Below are 20,736 nucleotides of genomic sequence, written 5' to 3'. Positions count from 1 at the left end.
GTGATGCAGTGCTGTGGTGCCCAGTGCTGCGCTCCCAGCCCGTCTGCGGGGCTCAGGAGGTGGCGATCCCTTGCCTGTCCCCTCCTGCTGACATTGTCACCTGTCCTCGCTCCCCGCAGAGCCACAGCAGCTATCTGGAGGTGGGGCAGTGTGGCAGCAGCCAGGACGCCAGCCGGGAGGGAGTGTCGCTGTCATCGCACAGCTCTCGGCGCTCCTCGCACACCGCGCTCTCCGACTCCACGTGTAGGTGACAGGGCAGGGGTGGCTCGGGGCAGGGCAGCCCCCAGAGCCTGGGGTCCGCCTGGAAGTGACCAGTTGGGGTGGGAGAGCAGTGCTGAGCGCTGGGATCAGCATATCGGGCCATGGCAAGTCAAGTCACAGAGCAGCAATAGAGCCAGGGTCACCTGCTGCTTTCTCCCTCTCAACCCCCACCGATTTCCCCTGGACTGTCACCGCTCAGGGTCACGGCTGTTTCCTCAGGGCACAGGAGGTGACTCGCTGACTTGATTGAGCCACAAACATCACTGACAAAAGTTTTGTGTTGGGATAACGTAATTTTATTATGGGGTCTCTGATGTGAAATTCCTGCAGAAGGAGCACAGAAGGAGGATGTCTGCCTTGCTGGCAGCTTCATCCCAGCTCCCATGAGTGCCCTCCTTGCCCTGCAGGCAGCAGCGAGGTGACCGCAGTGCCTCTGTGGGGTGGGAGTAGGGAACATCTCGGGACTTTTCTTGAGATATTTGCCATGGGGAGAGCGGGGATCTCACCTGGAGACACCCACGGAGGGCAGGCTGAACGGGGGTGAGGGAGCCAGAGGGACACAGAGGGGCAGTTTGGGGACCCCTTGGGCAGTGTGTGGGTCGCTGCCATCTGCACACACAGAGTTCAGGTCTGGCCGGGGTGGGCAGCCCGGCTCTGCTGTTCCACGGTGAATTCTCTGTTGCAGCCACATCGTCCCTGCGGCGCACAGACACCAGCACTCCCACCCGGCCGGCAGGACCCGCTCCGGCTGACAAGACAGCGCTGCGGATGGCAGCAGGGAGCACCCAGGTCAGTGGTACTGAGGAGCTGAGCCTTGCTGGGGCTGCAGTGAAACGAGCTCAGCCAGCACTGATGTCACCCTTAGAGATGCTGGATCACACGCTCTGAGTGTGCTGGGGTTTCCTGGGGAGTGCCACTGCCTGGCAGAGCCCCTGGGGAGGTGCTCGAGGCTCCTCTGCTGCCTCCTTGCAGGATTCAGTTTGCTCCTCCAAGACAAATGCCTTTTCACACCAACAACCTTCTTTTCTTGGGGTTTGTGCACATGAAACGGCCTTTATCCAAAATGGATACTGACACCAATTAGCACGGGCATGCAGGAGCCTAAATTCTCCCTTCAGGCTTATATCTCCAATCTCAGCTGTCCAATTCCCTGCCCTTGTTCATCCCTGGTATGAGCTGTTACAGCACCAGCTCTGCACTAGAGGTGCTATGGACCTACAGTAAGGCAGAGTTTTCATTTCTAGGCCATAGCCACTCCTCAAGCCCCTGGTGAACACCTCCCTCAGCACCCCGTGGCTCAGCTGGCAGTGCCCTCCCAGCACCCTGTGATGGTATGTGGTTTATTTTCGTTAAGTGGATTCTGTCAGCAGGGCAGCCTCGGTGGCTCTGGTTCACTGCCCTCATTTCCTTGCTGGCACATCCCAGAGTGGGGACAAGGTTTCTTTCTGTTGCTGTTTCTGAGATTTACCTGCAACCAARTTATTGCAACCACTTATTTCAGCGAGCAGAGAGAGCAGGTGGGACAGTCAAAGAAATAGCACAGGAGAAGGCTGACTCTTGTCAAAAGCATTTGGGGCTGCTGAAAGCTTCTCCCTGAATCTCTTGCAGCTGCCTACAGGCTGATAAAGAGTTTTAGCAGAGGAAGGGGATGTCATGGAAGGTTTGAGTGAAGCCAGGAAAAGGAAGAAAACCAAAAACCACAAGAAAAATGTGGTATTCATAAACCATAATGACAAGGTTTGTCCTTAGGCAGCTTTGATGCCAGTGCAGTAAATGTTCAGACTATAAAACAGAGATTGAAGATGGCCAGTGCAGGTGTGAAGGATGGATCCCCAGGTGGGATTGCAGCCTTACCTGGGCCTGGCATCTGGCAAATATCGTTAGCAGCACAACTGAAATCCAGGCCAGGAGGTGTGACAAGGGTTTGGGTGTGGTGTCTGCCAAAACATAAGTGAACCCAAACCCAGCAGCATTTTATCCTGAGGGGCCAGGGGAGTCCCATGTACAAACACTGCAGAAATGTAATACACCAACATCTGGAGGCAGAGCCCTAAATGTGAGCCAGATGTGCTGCTGCTCTGGAAATAACAGTGCCACTTTGGTTAAATACGCAGTTGCCATTTTTTGTCAGCATCTTATTTTTTATGGGAAAAGCTGAAAAGCAGTAATTGTCCTGAATCCAGCATCACCATGAATGTGAGCAACAGGATGGTCCTACCCTGTGATCCTTTTCCTCTGTTCTCTGCAGCCAGTGTACCATTTCCCCAGCCAGCTGGGGATGATGCACCAGCTGAAGGAGCAGCTGGAGGAGAGGACTCGCATMCTGCAAGCTGACATCAAGACACAGCAAGAGGAGCTCCACGTCATCAAGGAGCAGCTCCAGCTCGTGCAGGACTCCAACCTGCAGGTACCTGCTGCCCCCAGGGCTCCCAAAATCACCAGCCTTTGACATTTCCTGTGAGCACACAGAGCAGTAACAAACTTGTCTGTGGAAAAGCATTTGGAAACGAACTCTGGCCAAATTGGTCGCTTGGTTTCAGATGTGGGAGTGGTGTTTCCCGAGAGATGTGTGATGTCAATGTCTGGCTGAGTATTGAATCGGTAATTTGTGTGATTTAGAAAAAAAGCAATCCCAAGTTGATTCAAAGTCTCCTGCGCACAAAAGGCTTGGTGGTTCCGTGTCTGGTTAGTGCTGCTGGGTCCCCACTGCCACTCCTGCAAAACRCAGAGGGCACAATGGAGCTGGAACMGTCACGGCTCTGAATARATATTTGACACAAGCTAACATTTGATTTTCTGTTACTCATGGTTCGCTTTGCACCTGGATTTAGAGATCCTGCTGCTGCAGCAGCGTTACTTCTGCCAGGCAGCCCAACCAACCCTCATGTGGCTCTTTCCCTTGCAGATGCTGATGCAGCAGCCCATTCCTGTGGTCTTTAACAACGTGCAGCAGCYGAGCCCCCGGCGGCCACCACCCCAGGGGACAGCCAGGCAGACCCCGGCCAAGAAGCCCCAGCAGCCAGGCCTCATGGGGACGAAGCACTACTGCAGCTCCCACCTGCTGTCACCGCGCCCGTTCCTCAGGGACCCCTGTGGCACAGCCCCCCAGGTCACTGCCCTGGCTTCATCACCCTTTCCTGGCTTCTCAATCCTTGTCACTCCTCCCCGGGTCCCGTGCATCCCCTCTGGGTTGGTTTTACTGCCTAGCTGGAATTGTGGAATTCATGTCAAGAGTCAGTCACTCAACTGTAAAAATAAAAGCCAGGTACTGAAAAAAGCATTTTAACCCCAGGGACTTCTGGAGCCCTCCTGGTGATCAGGGAGAAAGGGAGTGGGAGAGCTGGGCTCTCATCAACACAATGCGCATTCACAGCTGGTGAGAGTTGGGGTTTTCTAACGCAGAATGGGCATCATTTTGAACAATTAATTTTACTCTGAGGAGTCTTGCCTGAGGCAGCTTTAAAAAACAATTTTGTCATCACTAGACCTAAATCCACTATTGAGATGGGAAAGACTTGAGTTGTTCAAAAGCAAAAAAGGCCAAAACTGCTACAGTAAAGGACAGATGAGATGCTTTCCTTGGATACTTCAGATTTGCATTTCCTCTTTTGAGCTGTTTTCCTCCTCCTCACGCCTTTCGTGCCCTTACCCTTGTACTCTTAATTTSTCAAGAGACCGTCTGCCTGTGCCACTGGGGATGCCAACACCTGCCCTGCAGGGACAGTAAATGCCAATGGGTCGGTGGTCCTGCACAGAKATACTATTCCTACTGCTGTGTTCAGGGGCAATATCCCATTTTTCCTTCCCCTTTTCCCATCTGCCCATTGTAAGTGGTTATTTTCTCCCTCCATTAGGGAGCTTTGAAGGTTTCATGGGTATCTGTGTCTTCATTTCAGGTGCAGCAGCAGCAGCAGCAGCAGCAGCAGCAGCACCTAATGAGAGGAAGCCAAGGCCAGCAAACGTGTGTGCAGGGGCAGGCGAGCGTTCCCGTGCCCCTGTACAACAGCCCCATGGTGTTCCCCCAAACTCACCCCATCGCCGTGGCTGCACAGGGAGCGGCTGAGAGTGCAGAGAGGCAGCCCCCGGCCGACTACAGCCAGGACAGGAGCCTCAGGTGTCTGCTCAGTGACAGAGAGCAGTGCTGGGGCTGCAGGGAGGGCACGGGGTGGGTTCAGGTGCCACAGCAGGTGTAGGATGCTCCCTCTGCAGGGGTGAGCCCAGTGTGTGGGCAGATGGGCAGGGTGCTGTGCCCATCGTGCTCTATCATCATGGGCCTTAAATCCCTTTCTCTCCATATTTCCAYRGWTTAATCTAACCCTGCCCTCTGTCAGTTTAAAGCCATTCCCTCYTGTCCTGTCRCTCCATGCCCTTGTCAAAAGTCCATCTCCTGCTCTCCTGTAGCCCCTTTAGTCCTGGAAGGTACTGTGAGGTGTCCCTGGAATCTTCTGCAGTCTGAACAATCCCAGCCCTCTCAGCCTGTATTCACATGAGAGATGTGAGATGATTAGAAACATCCTATTTCATCACCTTGTTTTCAAGGTAGCAGTTTACCTGCTTTCATGGAGGATTTTCAAGGAGTTGTTTCCAGAAACTGACAGGAGCTTGGACCTCTCCCTTCCCTGACCATTTTCTGTTTTCCTTCCACCACAGGATGCTGTTGGACCAGTCCATCCAAGCCATGATGCCTGCAGCCAACAGCAGTGGCCAGCCCGTGCAGAGCAGTGCCAGCAGGCAGCAAGGAAAGTGAGTCTCTGCTGGCCTTTGTTTTCCTKCAGGCTTCTGGTGGGGCACTTCATGGCACTGAAAACATCTTAGAAAAACTTGCATCTGCTAACGCAAACACAGTCTCAGTCTGAAATGAAACAAAAGTTCAGCTAGTTAGGAGAAAAAATAATGAGAATATTTTTTAATTACAAAGCACTTTATGATTAAAAAAAAAAAGTGTTTTAAAAAAATTAACCCTCTTTTTGCTTTTGCAAAGCATAAAATTCTTGACCAAGACAGAGGGGAGATTTACAGCCTTAAAAACCTGACTTTTCTGCAGTTGCAGTCCGTGCTTTGTGGGGAATGGGGGAATCTGGAGCTTGCTGCCAGCAGGGTGTGCATGGTTTGACCAGCCCTGCTCCAGGCTGGTTCCTGCAGCACTGGGCTCCCAGTGCCCATTCTGGGGGTGGCTCTGGTGTGGTTCTCATGCTTGCCTTTCCTCCCGTGGCAGGTTCCTCRCAGAGCAGCAGAGCCTGCCTCCCCCAGCACAGGCACAGCCTGTCACCTGCAGCAGTGTCCGGCCCCCGGCCCCAGCGCCCATCTTCTCCCCATCTCTGATGATCCCACACAGCAGCTTCACACCCCACCAGGCCAATGCACCAGTGCACCTCCACCAGTGGCCACAGCAGCAGGTCCAGCAGCACCGCCTCTACCTTCAGGTACTGGAGCAGGTTTCTGAGGGGGCACGGGCATGGCTTAGGAGTTGGTTGGGGCTGTTTGAAGGAATGGGGCTCATCTGGCTGGTCAAACGTGGTCAGTGCATTTGCACATCCTCCATTCCCCTCATGCCTGCATGCAGACAAGTGGTCAGCCTTTCCAGGCTGACTCTGCACCCGCTCAAAGCCGTATTTCCCACTAGACTCAGTTATCACATAGAGTACAGAAGAAATGCCCAGTTTTTCAAAGACAGCTTTTCATCCAGAGGAGCTCTGGTGGGAGACTTGCTGTAGTCACAAACACAATAAAAGATAAGCTCTTTAAAATACATACCTCCTGCTGTCACATCTCAGCAGAGCAAGGTTTTTATCAGCTGTCATCACAGCTTTCTTTTAATAAATAGATATATCACAACACGCACCTCTGGACAAGGTGCTTTTGGTTTTTCAATACACAATTTACATCAGTACATGCTGAACTAGTGACACCGCCAAGGGGAGGGTTGTTGAAAATAATAATGCATTAGTAACACACTCTCCAAGCCTTGCCTGGTTGGCAGAGGTCAGTTACAGTCCTCCAGGCAAAGATGGTAGAAAAGAAAGCAGGAGGAGTCAGTACAGCTGAAAGCAGCCACGCAGCAGGACTGGATTTAGAGTGAGAAATGAATCATTGTCAGCAAACGTGGGCATGAACTGTCCGTGCTTTGTGTCCTCCTGGGCTGCACTGAGGTGCTGAGGCCCAGCAGTGTGAACAGCAGAATGATGATGCTGGCACAGATAAATAGCTCCAGGGCCACAGAAAGCAAGGGTCTGGTGCCACAGTGCCTTTAACAGGGGGTGAACAGCGAGTCAGCTCTTTGGGGTACCAGCCCTGGTGGGGGCAGGTACATGATCTCTCTGGGACCTCTTCCTTGGCTGTCTGAAGGTCTTTCCCGTGGAAGATGAAAGTTGCATATCCTGCAGATTTTACCTCGCATCCAGGTAGCTTTTGAAGATTTCCATTCCTGCTGGGCTCCCCGTGATCCTGGTGGGATCTGGTGGGCTGTGCTTCCCCTCTGTGCTCTCCAGGCACTGCTGGTTGTGCTGGCAGCGCCAGCATCCCTAGGGGCACAGCTCACACCCTCAGCTGTAGGACTTGGTGTGCACCCTGGGCATGASCCTCAGCAGCAGCCCTGCAGCAGGACAGGGACAGCTGTGTGTGACAGGTCTGACTGCTGGGTTTGTGTCTCCCGACAGATGCAAGGTCCCGAGCTGGTGCCGGGGGCTCCGACGCAGCGCATTTTCCAGCCGCCCCACACCCCGCAGCAGAACCCCCTGAGCTACTTCCTCCACCCGCAGCAGCAGGGCCACCACACGCAGGGCCAGCCCTGCAACCTGCCCGACCTGCCCGAGATGCAGCTGCCCTGAGAGTCGGCTCTGGGACACAGGGAGCACAGGGCTGCAGCCGCCGCGCCGGGCGCACGCAGGGGAGCGCGATGCCGTGGGAGCGCGGCGCAGGAGAGGTCGGCTCCGTGGGGAGAGGGGGCTGGCAGGATGATCCCTGACAGGGATGCGTGGCTGCAAGGGCCTCGTTGGGTGGGATTTCCGTGCAGCCAGTCCGTGCTGCTGCCCCGGCAGCAGGGTGTGCCCTGAGCCGGCACCGCGGGGCCACTGGAAGTGGTGTTTTCTGGCTGCAGGGAGGCGAGAGATCAGGTTCGCCATGAAGCTGTTTGCAATGGAAAAAACCCTTTTCCATTCAGGACTTCAATGCTGAAAGTCACTGTGAATTTAAGCCCAGCATTTGGAGCACATAGACTGTACCAGTCCACAGGATACCATTGGATTACCGTGTACATAACTCATTTTGCTGTAGTAGGTCCATTGTGGATTCTTTTTCCTTTTTCTATACCTCAGTCCCGCAGTTTTTTGTTTTCCAGGAGATTGGATAATGCTGCTAATTTACATAACACCACTTTTGCCTGAATTTCTTACTGTTGTTATACCAGCTCACATCGCAGCTAGTACAATATTTGTCATGTTTTATTTTTGGTTAAGAAGTGAAGATAAATTTGTATGGTTTTTACTCCCTGTAGCCAAATATTTTTCAGGTTACAGACAAAGAATCTTTACTCCTTTTCTTTTTGTTTCAAGTGATGTAGTTGTATATGTTTCTATACATAAAAACAAACATGCATAGAACAACATATGACAGCAAACTTTGTGGTTTTGCTAGGTCATGTTTCAATTTGGCGAACCCAAAACATATAATCATGGCACACGCGATGTTACAAGCCCGTAGGGTCAGCAATAAATTGTATTTTTGTAAATTGTCACTTTTTAACTATAAGTTTATATTTATGAATTGAAAAACCAGTTTATTCCTCAGTGGGTGTATAGTTAARTGTCCCTACTGTTTGTGTCTTTCCAAGGGAAAAACTAAAAAGTACATTTTKGAAGTGTTAGTAGCTGAGTACTAACTTTGGGCACTGTTAGAGCCCAAATGCACGAGGTGGGTTTGGCCATTATTATAAATTGGCAGAGGTTAGTTAGGACCAGGTCCATCTAGCAGTAAAGCTCCAGCTGGTAGTCAGAGCAAAGTTTAGAGAGGAGTTAGCTCCTAATGTCTGTTGAAACCAAGCAAAGAACGCTTGGTTTTGCCTTTTTTTTTCCTTTTTTTCAATTTATTTCCTTCTTTTCCTTCTGCAAGCCACTTTCATGTCCCTTYGCAGCGCTGCAGCAGCTGGTGTTAYTGGTGTTACTGGTGTTASTGGAGGAGCAGCCTTTSGCACMAGCAGCCCCAAGCAGCCCTGTGTTTCAGGAAAAGGGCATGGCAGGTTTCCTCCAGCCCTGGCAGAGCAGGGGCTGTTTCCCAGCAGTTCTTGCTGGGGACGGGGCTCTGCTGTGCCACRTTGCCTGGGGCAGTGATGGTGGGARCTCAGGCTGCTGGAGCTGGGGGCAGCCAGGAGCTTTCAGGGGCTGCTGTAAGGCCCTAGGGTGCTTTGGTGTTTTGGCCAGGGCAGAGGGGAGCTTGTGAACAAAAGCTGTGCCAGCCCCTGGCTTTCCATGGGTCCCCTCCCGTGGCAGAAGGATGGCTTTGACTGGGGCATTGAGTGCACAGCTCCCAGGGTTCCAGCCACGATGGGTCATGGCTTGCAGAGCTGGCCACTTGCAGCATTTTGGGGATTGTAGTGGGCCATAGAATGGAGGCAGTGAGTGCCTGGGTACAATGTTGGGTTTGTGCCTTGTCAGCAYAGCCCCAGCTRGGCCCAGCCCWGKGCAGCCCTGGGCAGCYGAGCAGCTGCTCCTGGACACAGCCTGAACCAGCCCCCCCTTTCAAACCTGGGCAAGGAATGGTGGCCACAGCAGAGCCATGGGCCACCTCACTGCTGGTAGTGGGATGGGGAACACCTGCCTTTGTGGGTCAGTCTGAGCTAAAACAGTAACACCTGGGGCTTTCCTGCTCTGCAGACRTGTGCTCCACCAAGGGCCAGCCAGCACAGAGCTTTCAGGGTAGGAAAGTTTTGGGTTTTTTAAAGCACTATTAATTTTAGGGTTTTCCTCTCCTCATTCTAATACAGCAGGGTTGCTCATGAGGGTGTGGTAGGAGRAGGTTGTACTTTTGGGGGTGGTTTTGAGATTTTTTTCACCATAGCCTTGGCACATAACGTTAGAGGGGAGGCAAACACATGTATTTGTGTTGGGGCTCCAGCACTGTGTGCAGTTTGTGGTGCAGGGTGGATGGCTCGAGGGAAAAGCCGTGCATTTCCCTGGCTTCCCCACTGAACCTGCATCACCCCAACACATCCCCATGGCTGGGSTGCAGTGTCCCATACTGCACATGAGCCCAGCCGTGGCAGGTGGCGATCAAATGGAGCTCAGAGGTGCTGGTGATTGGGGTCAGGGGCTTGGGAGATGTATTTTTTTACAGGGCTTGGTAGACAGGTAGCTCAGGCAGAGCAGTTTTCTTGCATTGCTGTGGCTTTGACAKTGAGTCCAAAAAATAATAGGGTTGGGAAGGGGTTCCAGGGGAGATGGGGCGGTGGGTGCGCTGGATGGGGCCATGCCCTGGGTACAGCCCTGCTGATGGCAGCACTGGCTGCAGGACAGGGCTGGGGGCACAGACCCTGCTCACGGCTCCAGCGATGAGCACAGGAGCTTGGAGAGGATGTTTACATGTTAAATCAGCCTTGCTAAAACCAGAGACCTRAAAACGCACTTTATCCTGTGTCCCCCGTTATTGTCAGAGCCCCCTCCCTGCTGGCCCTGCTGCTGGYRGGTGGGGGCTGCACAGTCCCAGGCACTGCCTCTCAGGTAGGGCCTTGTTGTCCATACATACCCCAAAGGACAAAATCCCACTGGCCCTTTCTGGGGCTTGCTTGGTCTTTGCTCAGTCTGCCTCCAGCCACAGGGGAGGCTGAGTCAGGGCCAGGGGGGTTTTGCCTTATATTGTCACTCACTCTCAAAAAAAACAGATGGATAAATAAATCTCTTTATTCAGGTTGATTTGTATTTGTTTACCTCGGTGTTAGCTATGACCTGTGTTTTTACTCATTTGGAATTAGGATTGCTGGTGGGTTTGGTTCACACCCCCAGCTGCCCTACAAGAAAAGACAAGTGTGACTTGTTGGTGACGAGCAGAGGGCAGGGACGTGACCAATGGCAGCAGGGTCGGCGTCCAGTGTTGCTGTTGACCTATCATTCATAAATGTTCTGAGGTTTTCTACTACACAAGTACCTATATACTATAACCCTATATATAGATATACGTATTTTTAATATACATTTATATGTATGCTGATGTATATCTATATATAAATATATATAGGCCACACAATTCCAGACCTCTGAAAACACAGGCAGCTTTAATTAATAAAGTCTTGCACTTTTAGCGTATTTGTACATATAAGCTAAAGCCTGGTGGGTATAATCAGGCTGATTTGACAAACACAATGAAAAGTTACTGTATATATTGTATATAGACCATGAAAAAAAAAAAAGAAAATAAGAAAAAGTCTAGAATTGAGTATAAATCTTGGTTTATTTTATATGATGTTGAATATGAATACATTTATAAATGTTACTATTCTTAAAAGTATTTTGTAATGGGAAAAAGTAAGTGTCTTATGAAGATGAACAGTAAAGATTTTATTCTTGTTTTGAATCTATGTCCCTGCACAGCTCCATTGAATGGGAGCCCATGCATTTTGACAAGCTTTAAACAGATTGTACATAGTATTTAAAAAAAAAATAAGAAGAAATAAAATAATACTTGTAAGACCTSTTACACACTATGTGCTGTTGTTATTACCTGCGTGGTGTGGGTCTGTTGGGGATCAGGATCTGACCCCACTCTCCAGGATAYTCCTGTGCCTGCACAGCTGAAGGGATGGGGCTCAAGACCAGGACTGGGATCTCCATGGCCAGTGCCAGGAACAATAGGGACAATGCATAAATTAGAGAGAACAATGCCTCAGGGTCTGTACACTCTAAGTGTTTGAATTTGGATGCAAACCATGTGACTACTCCTGGGCTCTGTCACTCACCAGCTCAKCACTGAAGCCAGCTCAGGTTGTACTCCAGCCTAAACTAGTCCCAGGCTTCAAAATCCAGGTCTCCATTTTTCCTTTGCTGCTGGGAGGTTGCTGTCCCAGCAGAGGCTTTGGCCTGCTCCTTATTTTGGAAAGCACTGACTAAATGTGGTTCTTGAAGGAACTTCTGCAATAGGCCATCACAACAAATAATAGTGCCTCAAACACAGGATTTTTTTTTAAAGTGAAACAATATTTTATTTAATATCCCATTTGTCTTACAGGACCTCTGCATACAATACATTGTATAAAAGCCAATCTGTCAACACAAACATGTGCTGCTGTCTTGGTAAAGAGATAAAGCTATAGCAAAAAAGACAGAATAGCCTATTTTTCTGGAAACAAATCAGCATTAAAACCTTCTGGTTTAGTCCAGATAACAACAGCAATCACAATCAACAACCTTATATGGTACAACTGGATGAGAAATTTCTGATAAAATCAACACACAGCTATTTCTTAGTCACTATGGTACCAAACTCTTCTAAAATTACATTATTGTCCAGCCGTTAGAGTGATGAACAAGTGGCTTGTTTTAGGAATGGATAGAAAGTGATATTTCTGTGTCACATGGCAGSAGCCACTTCCATGTCCTGTGAAATGCACCAGTTGAATTACCATCAGTTCTCCCCCAGGGTGGAAAGAGCTGGTATTTTGATTATTTGAGCTATTCCCTCTCCTCAGGTCACCAAGCCCTGAGCTGGGCACACAGAGGCCAAGCAGCCAGTTCCTTGAGGGGGTCAGGGCTGTCACTGGTCACCCAGAGCACAGGGAGCAGCACAAGGCTCCAGAGCAGCACATTCCATRTGGCAAGACTGAGGGATCACCACAGCTCTGCTGGCTCTGCTCCCAGGCCATGGTAACATCTGACAAAAGGCATCTTAGGGCACAGCAACAAGGGCCCAGCCACAAGGAAGGACTGTGCAGTGTCCCCAACAGCCACTGTCCAGGGTGCAGGGTAACCATGACACAGCAGGCACTGCAGTTGTCAAACTACAAACAGCAGCAGTAGTTGTAACAATCTACCTGCAACGGGTTATTTTGTACTGAATGATGCACCTTCACTTATTTCCTATGACTGAAAAAATAAAGGCAAAATACTTGATGGAAACTTAAGGAAAGAAAGTAACATAGATCAGTGAAGTGACACAACAGAACCAACTTAACCAGGCGGCTTCCTGTTCATGTGCGCAGCCAGTGTGATGTGATGGGAGTCTGGGGCCATCTGTGTGTCACCAATGTCACCTTGCCAAAAAGCTGCATGGCACAGAGATCTCTGTCCCTTAGTGTACAGGGAAGTCAAGGCATCACTCTTCAAGAATGAAGAGAGGGAAGGAGCTGCTGTTGCTCTAGCTCTGCCAATCCCAGCTAAACCTGCATCTGTTTGTTAGCCATGTTCCTTGSGAATAGCTGGCACTTGCTCCATCTACAACTCCCCAGAGGACCAGCCCACGATCCAGAGGCTGCAGAAGGAAGAACCTGCCAGCTGGGCCATGGCCTGAGTGCTGCCAGCCTGTTGGAAGTGAGCTTGCCCCACCCTCCATCCTGCTGACACTGGATGCCTGATCACTGTGCCTTCCTGGATCAACCTGCAGGTATATTACAGGAGCAATTTAAAGATAATACCCTTTTTGAGAAAAAAAAAATATAAACAAAAAATCCAAGCAGGTAAAAAAGTTACCCTAACTTCTTACCTTAAATCTATTTTGATACATATATATGCTGGTAATGTCTATACATGGATATGACATTTGACAAGAGCTACTACCCAACTGGTAAAGGTTCCGCAGTCTCGGGGGAGGCACTAATAGAAAAGGGTATTGTACAAACTGAGCACCTTTTTACAACTAGGTAACAACAGAAGGTTGTACTTTCYAAGATCCCTCACCACACTCTTTCGCCCTTAGATCTTCACATCTTGGCTCATCAAAAAAAGTCCTTGATTTYTCTGTCCTTTCGTATCTCTGTTACCTTGATTAGCAAACAGTTCACGGCTTTGACTACTTATTAACATAAACAATTTCTGTCATAAACCTACAAACGCTTTTGGGATGGGCAGCTGTATCTATTTGCATGAGGCTCCATTAATTTCATCATGGCTCTTTGCAGGAGCATTACTCACTGACCAAACCTTATCTGAGTACATCCTGGACTAGAACAACCATATCATCTGCTTTGTATTTCTAAACAGCTTTGTGAAAACAATGAGTAAATACATTTTAAAATAAGTAATRCAGTGTGGCCCTATCTATATCCATATAAATGGATAAATTAGTTTTTATATTTTATACATAAAAATACAAATCAGCACTATATTTTATCAAGCATAATTACTTTGTGAAGGCTTTCTGAAAAAAGCTTCCTCCTTCTCCACATATATAACTTTTTTTTTATCATTTAGCTTCTTCAATAAAACTTAATTTTACATTAATACCTGAGAGTATTGGGGAGAGTATAAGACATAATTCATAAATTTAACACCACCTGCAATGATGGCATTTCACAAAGTGCCTGTAACACAAGTCAGAAATTTGTTTTATTCTTCATTCACACTAGTATTGCAAGAAAAGCCTCAGAATGACACCATCCCCATTCTGCTTCTTTACAAAAACATGCACAGTATAAAAATAATGCTGTTCTGCAGAGAAAGATTGTCATACAGGCTTTGGAAACAGACATTTTTAACTAGTTCAGCAGAAACTCCCTACTTTCTTTGCTGCTGTTGTTAGAAGACAAAACTCTTACCCTCCTCTAAATGCCTTCTAGCACAAGCTACCAAAGATTCAAGGTCAATGTGTCTCTGCATTTACACTAGTAGAGCTTTCCTCCACAGCATCTCTACTATATCATATTTTATATATTAMAAATTTTAAATCAGATTCAAGGGGATTTTCTTGTTGCCTTGAATCCTGACAGATGGAAAAYATTACAGCAGCAATAATCCAGAGTGCTATAGAAAAGCAATAGTAATTACTGGGTTGAGATATGGACTCAGGGTAGGCAAAGAAGTAACTGCAATCTGTCCCTAAGCAGCCCAATAGACAACATTCAGTTACAGATGGCCTGTGCTCGGGCTTTCCAAACACCAGCAAAACTCTGTATTTCATCAACATGCTCCTAGGAACACAACAATGGCTCCTCTTGCCAGATAAAGAACAACCACCATGTGGCCAGATAGATTTAGCCACTGCTTTCCCTTGATTTCAAATAATTAGTATTAGTTTTTTTTACCCTTGTGCAGCCTGGATGACCAAATAAGCTTCCATCCTTTTCACCTTTTTTTTTGTAGGAGGATTGGTATGAAAATGGGAAAGAGACCTCTAGGCTGAGCTAGAAAAGCAGGAAACCAGATTTTTGTTGCAGAAACTGAGACATGGGCTTGGAGAATGCAGTCTGCAAACTGCTGATGAAGGAATGAAATCTGAAAGAGTCCAGAACCATGAATAACACCAAAGCAGAGGAATTGAGAGCAGGGCAACTTCCTTCTCTAGTCTCCCACCACAGCCTCTGTTCTTACTCTTCACCCTGCTTTGACCCCAGTCCACATGCAAGTTTGGAAATAACTAATTCATGTGGAAGACAGCCTCCAAGTTGTTGATATTCCTTTAAAGTTAAAATGGGAAGAAGTCATTCCTTCTACCACAGTAATAGATATGAACCTGGAGAACACCCACTCCAACAGCAGTCATTCAGACAGGTTTGCACAGGTACATACCCATTTATCTCCAAGCAATGATGCATGTTTCAAAAACATGGTAAAGACAGTTTATTATCCAGTCCCCTTTACTGGAGTGAAATTTTATGAACAATGCAAGAAAGTGATTGTGCTTCAAACTATTTTTATTTACATGACATACCAGTAATCTGATACTTAAAGCTAATTCTTCAAATTCCATTCCCTATGTAAACACCAGACTTGATTTCCATAGTTACAGCCTTCATTTGTAAGCGCTTTATGTGGCTAATTCAGAGCCAAAGGTAAAGAAAATTACACTCTGGTTCTTGCTTTAAGTTGTAAATTTTTAGCACTCTCTATTTTAGCTTTTATATCATGAGGTTTTTCAAAAAATCTCACAAAGGCTGGTTCATTTAATAAGGATGCCAGAATCTGTTCAAAGGCAAAMGACCATTCATGGTTCCCTCCCAAACTCTGTGCTCTACTGCCTTCAGTCTGCTCAGAGATCCTTTCCTCCTGCCTCTCTCTGGGGACTTCAGCAGCCACCTCTGAAACAGGAACTGCACTTTGGACAGGTGACATGGGACTCTGCAGTCTTCTGCCAACTTCTTCCATTTTCAGCAGGAGGCTGGTCACCACGGCGATAGCCCGATACAACAGTTCCTCCTCAGGATCCCCATGGAACAGATTGTAGAGAGTTTTTGAGAACTGGATGAACTGAGACTACAGAGAGATACAGAGGAGACTGTTGAGAGAAGAGCAGCACAAGTGTCCTGTTTCACTGCCTGCTGTGCTCAGTCCTGTGCYTGCTGCTGTCAGGTACATGGTGTAGCTGCTCTAATGACAGCATGGAGCAGCCCTGAGAAACCTAYGTGTGTCTCAAAGTCCCTCTCTTCATATGTTACAGCAGTTTGAAAAAGCCACAGTCTAATGATCGATAAGTGAGTATGTGAAATTTAAGGGATCCTACAAATCCTTTAGAAATACTGTAACAGAACTTAAAGGGTAAACTTTGAAGACAAAATAGACTTAAATAAGACTCAGACAGTTTACCTGATTCATTCTCGGCAAATCCTTGATGTTTTCTTCTTTTCTAAGAAGTTCATCTTGCCATTGCTTCAGATATGCTTGAATATCAACCTTTCCTTTCCCTTTTTGAAGGGGAAGAAGTGGGAAAAAAAAAAAAAGGTGAACAAACAAGAACTAAGAGCTTCCGACAACTGATGATAAGCAAAAGAACTGRCATTTTCAATGTCATTCCTCCTCAATAGAGTGGTGGGGCCAAGGACCACACAGGATCAGAGTTTACATAGCCCTCTTGCTCCCAAGACCACACCTATATAAGTGGATAGAATGTTAGCAGCACTCTGAGGATGATGTTACATAATCTGTCACCACACACTTTCCCAGCTCTACTCTCCCAAAAGACACAGTTACCAAATGTACCACCAGGATTCTTTTACCTTTTTCTGGGCTGCTCTTCAAAGAATCATTTTCAAGACCATCCCCAACAGACGAAACTACCRATCAGGAGAAGAAACAACAACAAAAAAGTTATTTCAGAAAAGAGGCCAAATCTGTCATTTCCTTTATCAGAAAATCCTTCCTTAAGGAGTAAGACCCTCAATGTTTTCAACACAGATTAGATCAAGAAAAAACCAAACTGTAAGATTCACAAACTGTCTATAAATATAGAAGCCACTAAGAGTCAGAAGATCACAAAAGAAACTGATATCAATTATATCAAATAATCTTTATAATGTTCACGGTCCATGACTTGAATAGCAGCAGGAACAGAACTTAGGGCAGATYTTAAAAACCAAAAAGGGATCTGTCTTCCCTATAAAAACCAAACAACTTTCCAGAATGTTTGAAACAGATCATGTTATCAACTCCATRAACTTACTAAACCTTTTTCAGCTCACTTGGTCTAAAATGAAAGCAAAGATTTTTGAAACTCTTACTTATGTGCTTCAAAGTATGGATTTGGTATTTTAACTGCTGAGGCAGAAAATACCATCCTGTTATGCCTGGGATGCAGAAGTGAAATGGCCATCACTTGAACACTGCAACAGGCTGCCTACAGCGCTGAAAAATGMCAACCAAATACACTCCCCTAATTCCATGTAAACACCCATGGCCTTTGAATTCAATCATCCACAGAAGATCTTCATAGATGTTTCTGTTAACAGGCATATGATTTATTTGATTTACTAGTTTCCAAAAGAAATCCTGCATTTTTCACCTTAAGGATAATTAACAGATTCCTTCTAGTATTCTGCAGGCTAAACCTCACATCTGGAGCTTACCACTGAGTTGGCTGAAGTGGATTAGTTCTTCTTTTGAAAGATCATCTCCTTTGGACGGGCTTWGAGATTTTACTTCAGTAAAAGCTGCAATAGATGATTGAATGAAGTGGGTTTGTGGCTCCCAGGCATTACCAAAGCAGTAATAAAGATGAAAAAAGACCAGAAACAGCTCTCCCTAAATGCCACTGCTGCTCACTTACCTGGGGGGATGTGCAGCTTAAAAAGAAGCTTGAGTTTGTCAGTGAAGCTTCCATTATACATGGTATCTGTCAGAGGAAAGGGGTAAGACAGTCTATTCAACTGGACCAAACTTTAAAGCACCCTCTTAACCTAAACCAATACAACCCAGGGAGGTTGGAACTGGAGATATGCCCTACCTTATAGGGAGTACAATGAGAGATGAAGCTTAAGGAAAGCACTATCACCTGTGGCTGAGCCTGGGGTTAGCCTTCACTCAGGAAAGAACACTAATAATGTCTACAACTTACTAAAATAAACCATAGCATTAGAGAAACGTAACACTAACATCTTCTCAGCATTTCCCTTAAATCTTTGTTTCCTGAACAATACCACTTTGAAAATAAGATAAAAGGAAAAAACAGTGAGCCAAGAAAATTTTCTGTTCCCCAGAGATATAAGGCATTGGTCATCTTGCACAATGACCAAGAAGATGTCTTAGTATGAAGATTAACATAAACCAAACAGGCTGGGCAATGAGATYGACCATTTCCTAATCTTCAGATATTCAGATGGCCAAGCCCTATTTAAATTTAATCTCCAAGAGGAGATTATTCTGTCTGTGGTAAAAATCACACTATTTGACCCTATATTAAGAGACTAAGTCTCCTTAGCTCTTTGTATAGTGTATGGAAGGTGATACCCGCCCCAGAACTAYTCCCAGGAGCTTTGTGCATGTGCTCATGTATGTGCTGTACCAAGAACRCAGGCAAATTGTTTGAAGTTGATAAGGCAGTCGGAGCTCTCATCCATCAGTCGGAATGTCCAGAGGGCCAGGGAGTCTCTGTTTGCACAGTGTGACCAGGGGCTCAAGAGATGGCAGAGAACCCTGAACTGCTGGCAGTCGATCCGGTACTGGTCAAGGTAGGGCAGACTGGCATCGTGATGCTGCAGCACAGGACTATTTACACTCCAGTAACAGGACAGAAAGTGCTCCTTCTGCAAAGCAAAGATAAAACATTAAGTTTTCTGAAACAATTCTCTCTGGGGGAAAGGTGTGAGGAGTTAACTATGTAATCAGATTTACAGCTGACATGTAAAACATACGTTGAGTCTAACTTTTATCTCTATTTCTTAAAACCATTTCAAAGTCYACTGTTAAGATGGCCTTTTAGTAAGTGAGGAAAATGGCACATTACCTTGAATAATTCATAAAGCTCTTCAAGATCACTAGGACTGAATCTYACTTCTTGAGACACAACTCGTAACTGAAACAAAATTAAGAAAAACTTAATTAATYAGTCTTCCCTCTTTGGAATAAAATTCTAGAAAATTATGGGTGAAAATAACATTACATTAAGAGACACTGATTGCACATTTCAGGTTTTGGCATGTTACAGTTAGAAGTAAGAATAGCACTTATTTTAAAAAGTAATCTGAAAATTATAGATAAAAATAATTTTTCAAAAAGAAGAGAAGCTTAAAGCTAGTCATGTTACTAACATACATRGAGCCTACATTATGAAACCCAAGAGACAAAACTCAATTATTGATAATGATATAACATATAGATTCCTTTAAATGGGCAAATGCATGTTCAGCTCAACAGTGAARCTGAATCCTCATATCCTCTAAACTAAAAAAAATTGTTCACAGCTTTTAAAACAAAAACTGGCCATAATACCAGCTTCCATCTTCACAATACGTATATTCTATAAAATGAAATACAAGGATATCATCTTAGCATAATCACTAGCATTTAGTTTCTGTTACTGCAAGCCACATTTACTACAGAAAGAAGCACTGGGTGGTGGACAGACTAGTTTTATCATCAGGTATTGGAAATGAGCCACTGAAGAAAAGGCAAACAAAGGAAGCACCTCACAAACTCCACCTTCATTCAGCATTCTGAACTGAAAGGATGAGATAGGCAGATGGAGAGCTGCCACATTACCAGGCATTCACACACATCACAGACAAAAAGCAGCCTCTGTTGAATGCACTACAATAACCTCTTCAGTGCTGCTTCCCAGAGTAAAAATGCAGGTGATTAATTGTTTTATTGTACGGTGCTCATGCCTCTAAGAGAAATGCATTAACACCAGCAAATAGAAATATAGGTCAGCCTGTTCCAATCCACACAAAGCAAGAGAGATATTCCAGCCTCTAGAAGTGGCTGGTGATGCTGTTACTTGTAATGAGACCAGAAGGTCATGCTGTGATTCACAGCCTGAAAACATCAGAGGCCAAGCCTCAGCTAACAGACACCCTGCAGACATGAGGGGGTTCAGCATATAAAATCATATATTTGGACCTGGAAACTGTAGCTCTTCTTAGAACCTTCCAAAAGGGAACAAATCTTATCAGAGAAAAGGCTTAAACTCTTCCAAGTCACTCACCACATTCTGCTTGGTCGTAGCCTCCAAGGTCTGGATCACATAAAGCCTGTTCCTGCAGCGCAAGCTCTCAACATCCTCATAGCGAATATCACCGTACCTCTAAGAAGAAAAGCACCATTCCATGCAATCAACGGTTGGGAGACACATCTAAACAGGTATTTCTGTCTGTCTTGCATCTAAGCACAGTACAGGCATGGACACAAAAGAAGATCACAGAAACTCTGGGGAAAAAAAAAAATTATTTGAGCACCAACATTCTGCCTAAACASTGTAACTTCTTAAAGGGTGTTTCATGGAGAAAGAAAAAACTAGAGTAATWCAATGTGAGTGAAGACAAAGGAAGGGATTTTACTGTGTATTGGCTCTATACTAAACTGCTATCACGTGACTACTACTGCAAGGCAGCAAAGTCTGAGATGTGCATGTTGTCAGGGATTGAAGTTCACTCTAGTGATATTAAGAAATTAGCCAAGTAATTTCTGAACCAYTCCTAGCTACCTCTCTATTTTCTGAAGGACAGGAAAAGTGTCTGAGCACTGGAGTAGAATAAATGCATTTACCTCTAAAGAAAAGTGGGATAGGATGCAAAAAGTAGAAACAAATTACCAGAGAAATCATGGAACAAATTATTAAACAATTAAAATCTAAATAGAAACCAGGAGATCAAAACGGGACAACATTCTTTATCAAGACCATGTCAAATKGTTTTAACTTCCCTCTATGAGGAAATTCAGTAGAACTGAAACAGCAGACAGGATTCAAGTTCTCCTCTGTAAGTTTTCTGACCCTTTTCAGCAGCACARGCAACCAGGAAGACGTGGCCTAACCATGACCACCATACACAATGGACAAAACTACTTCTAACAGCAAACTTTGAAAACAAATGAGGGAAAACCAACCAGACTGTCAGAAGCTTTTCCACAGTGA

General features: G+C 46.2%; 2 protein-coding genes across 7 annotated transcripts in view; one reads left to right on the top strand and one right to left on the bottom strand.

Annotated features, from left to right (window-relative positions):
* PASD1 (PAS domain containing repressor 1) overlaps nucleotides 1-8,929 on the top strand; it is a 50,765-nt gene extending 41,836 nt beyond the window's left edge. For 3 of the 6 annotated variants that reach the window (XM_057375399.1, XM_057375398.1, XM_057375403.1), the window contains 9 exons: nucleotides 120-243; nucleotides 947-1,050; nucleotides 1,506-1,592; nucleotides 2,510-2,668; nucleotides 3,167-3,370; nucleotides 4,158-4,375; nucleotides 4,912-5,004; nucleotides 5,477-5,684; nucleotides 6,918-8,929. In XM_057375399.1, the coding sequence (XP_057231382.1) occupies nucleotides 120-243; nucleotides 947-1,050; nucleotides 1,506-1,592; nucleotides 2,510-2,668; nucleotides 3,167-3,370; nucleotides 4,158-4,375; nucleotides 4,912-5,004; nucleotides 5,477-5,684; nucleotides 6,918-7,088 (1,368 nt within the window). In that variant the 3' untranslated portion in view covers nucleotides 7,089-8,929. The remainder of the gene's footprint in view (nucleotides 1-119; nucleotides 244-946; nucleotides 1,051-1,505; nucleotides 1,593-2,509; nucleotides 2,669-3,166; nucleotides 3,371-4,157; nucleotides 4,376-4,911; nucleotides 5,005-5,476; nucleotides 5,685-6,917) is intronic. The other 3 variants (XM_057375401.1, XM_057375400.1, XM_057375402.1) reach the window with 3 other exon arrangements.
* A 2,250-nt stretch (nucleotides 8,930-11,179) lies between these two features.
* The window catches only part of TBC1D8B (TBC1 domain family member 8B), a 31,065-nt gene continuing 21,508 nt past the window's right edge, over nucleotides 11,180-20,736 (bottom strand). The window contains exons 14-21 of the mRNA XM_057375397.1: nucleotides 19,810-19,908; nucleotides 18,610-18,678; nucleotides 18,169-18,409; nucleotides 17,434-17,499; nucleotides 17,234-17,317; nucleotides 16,388-16,444; nucleotides 15,978-16,075; nucleotides 11,180-15,647 (exon numbers count right to left, since the gene is read on the bottom strand). Coding sequence (XP_057231380.1) covers nucleotides 15,237-15,647; nucleotides 15,978-16,075; nucleotides 16,388-16,444; nucleotides 17,234-17,317; nucleotides 17,434-17,499; nucleotides 18,169-18,409; nucleotides 18,610-18,678; nucleotides 19,810-19,908 — 1,125 coding nt within the window. The 3' untranslated portion in view covers nucleotides 11,180-15,236. The remainder of the gene's footprint in view (nucleotides 15,648-15,977; nucleotides 16,076-16,387; nucleotides 16,445-17,233; nucleotides 17,318-17,433; nucleotides 17,500-18,168; nucleotides 18,410-18,609; nucleotides 18,679-19,809; nucleotides 19,909-20,736) is intronic.

This window comes from Malurus melanocephalus, unplaced genomic scaffold, assembly GCF_030028575.1.
Source record: "Malurus melanocephalus ecotype Western Australia unplaced genomic scaffold, MMel_1.1 scaffold_247, whole genome shotgun sequence".
Lineage (NCBI taxonomy): Eukaryota > Metazoa > Chordata > Aves > Passeriformes > Maluridae > Malurus > Malurus melanocephalus.
This window is presented reverse-complemented; position numbering and strand designations above follow the sequence as displayed.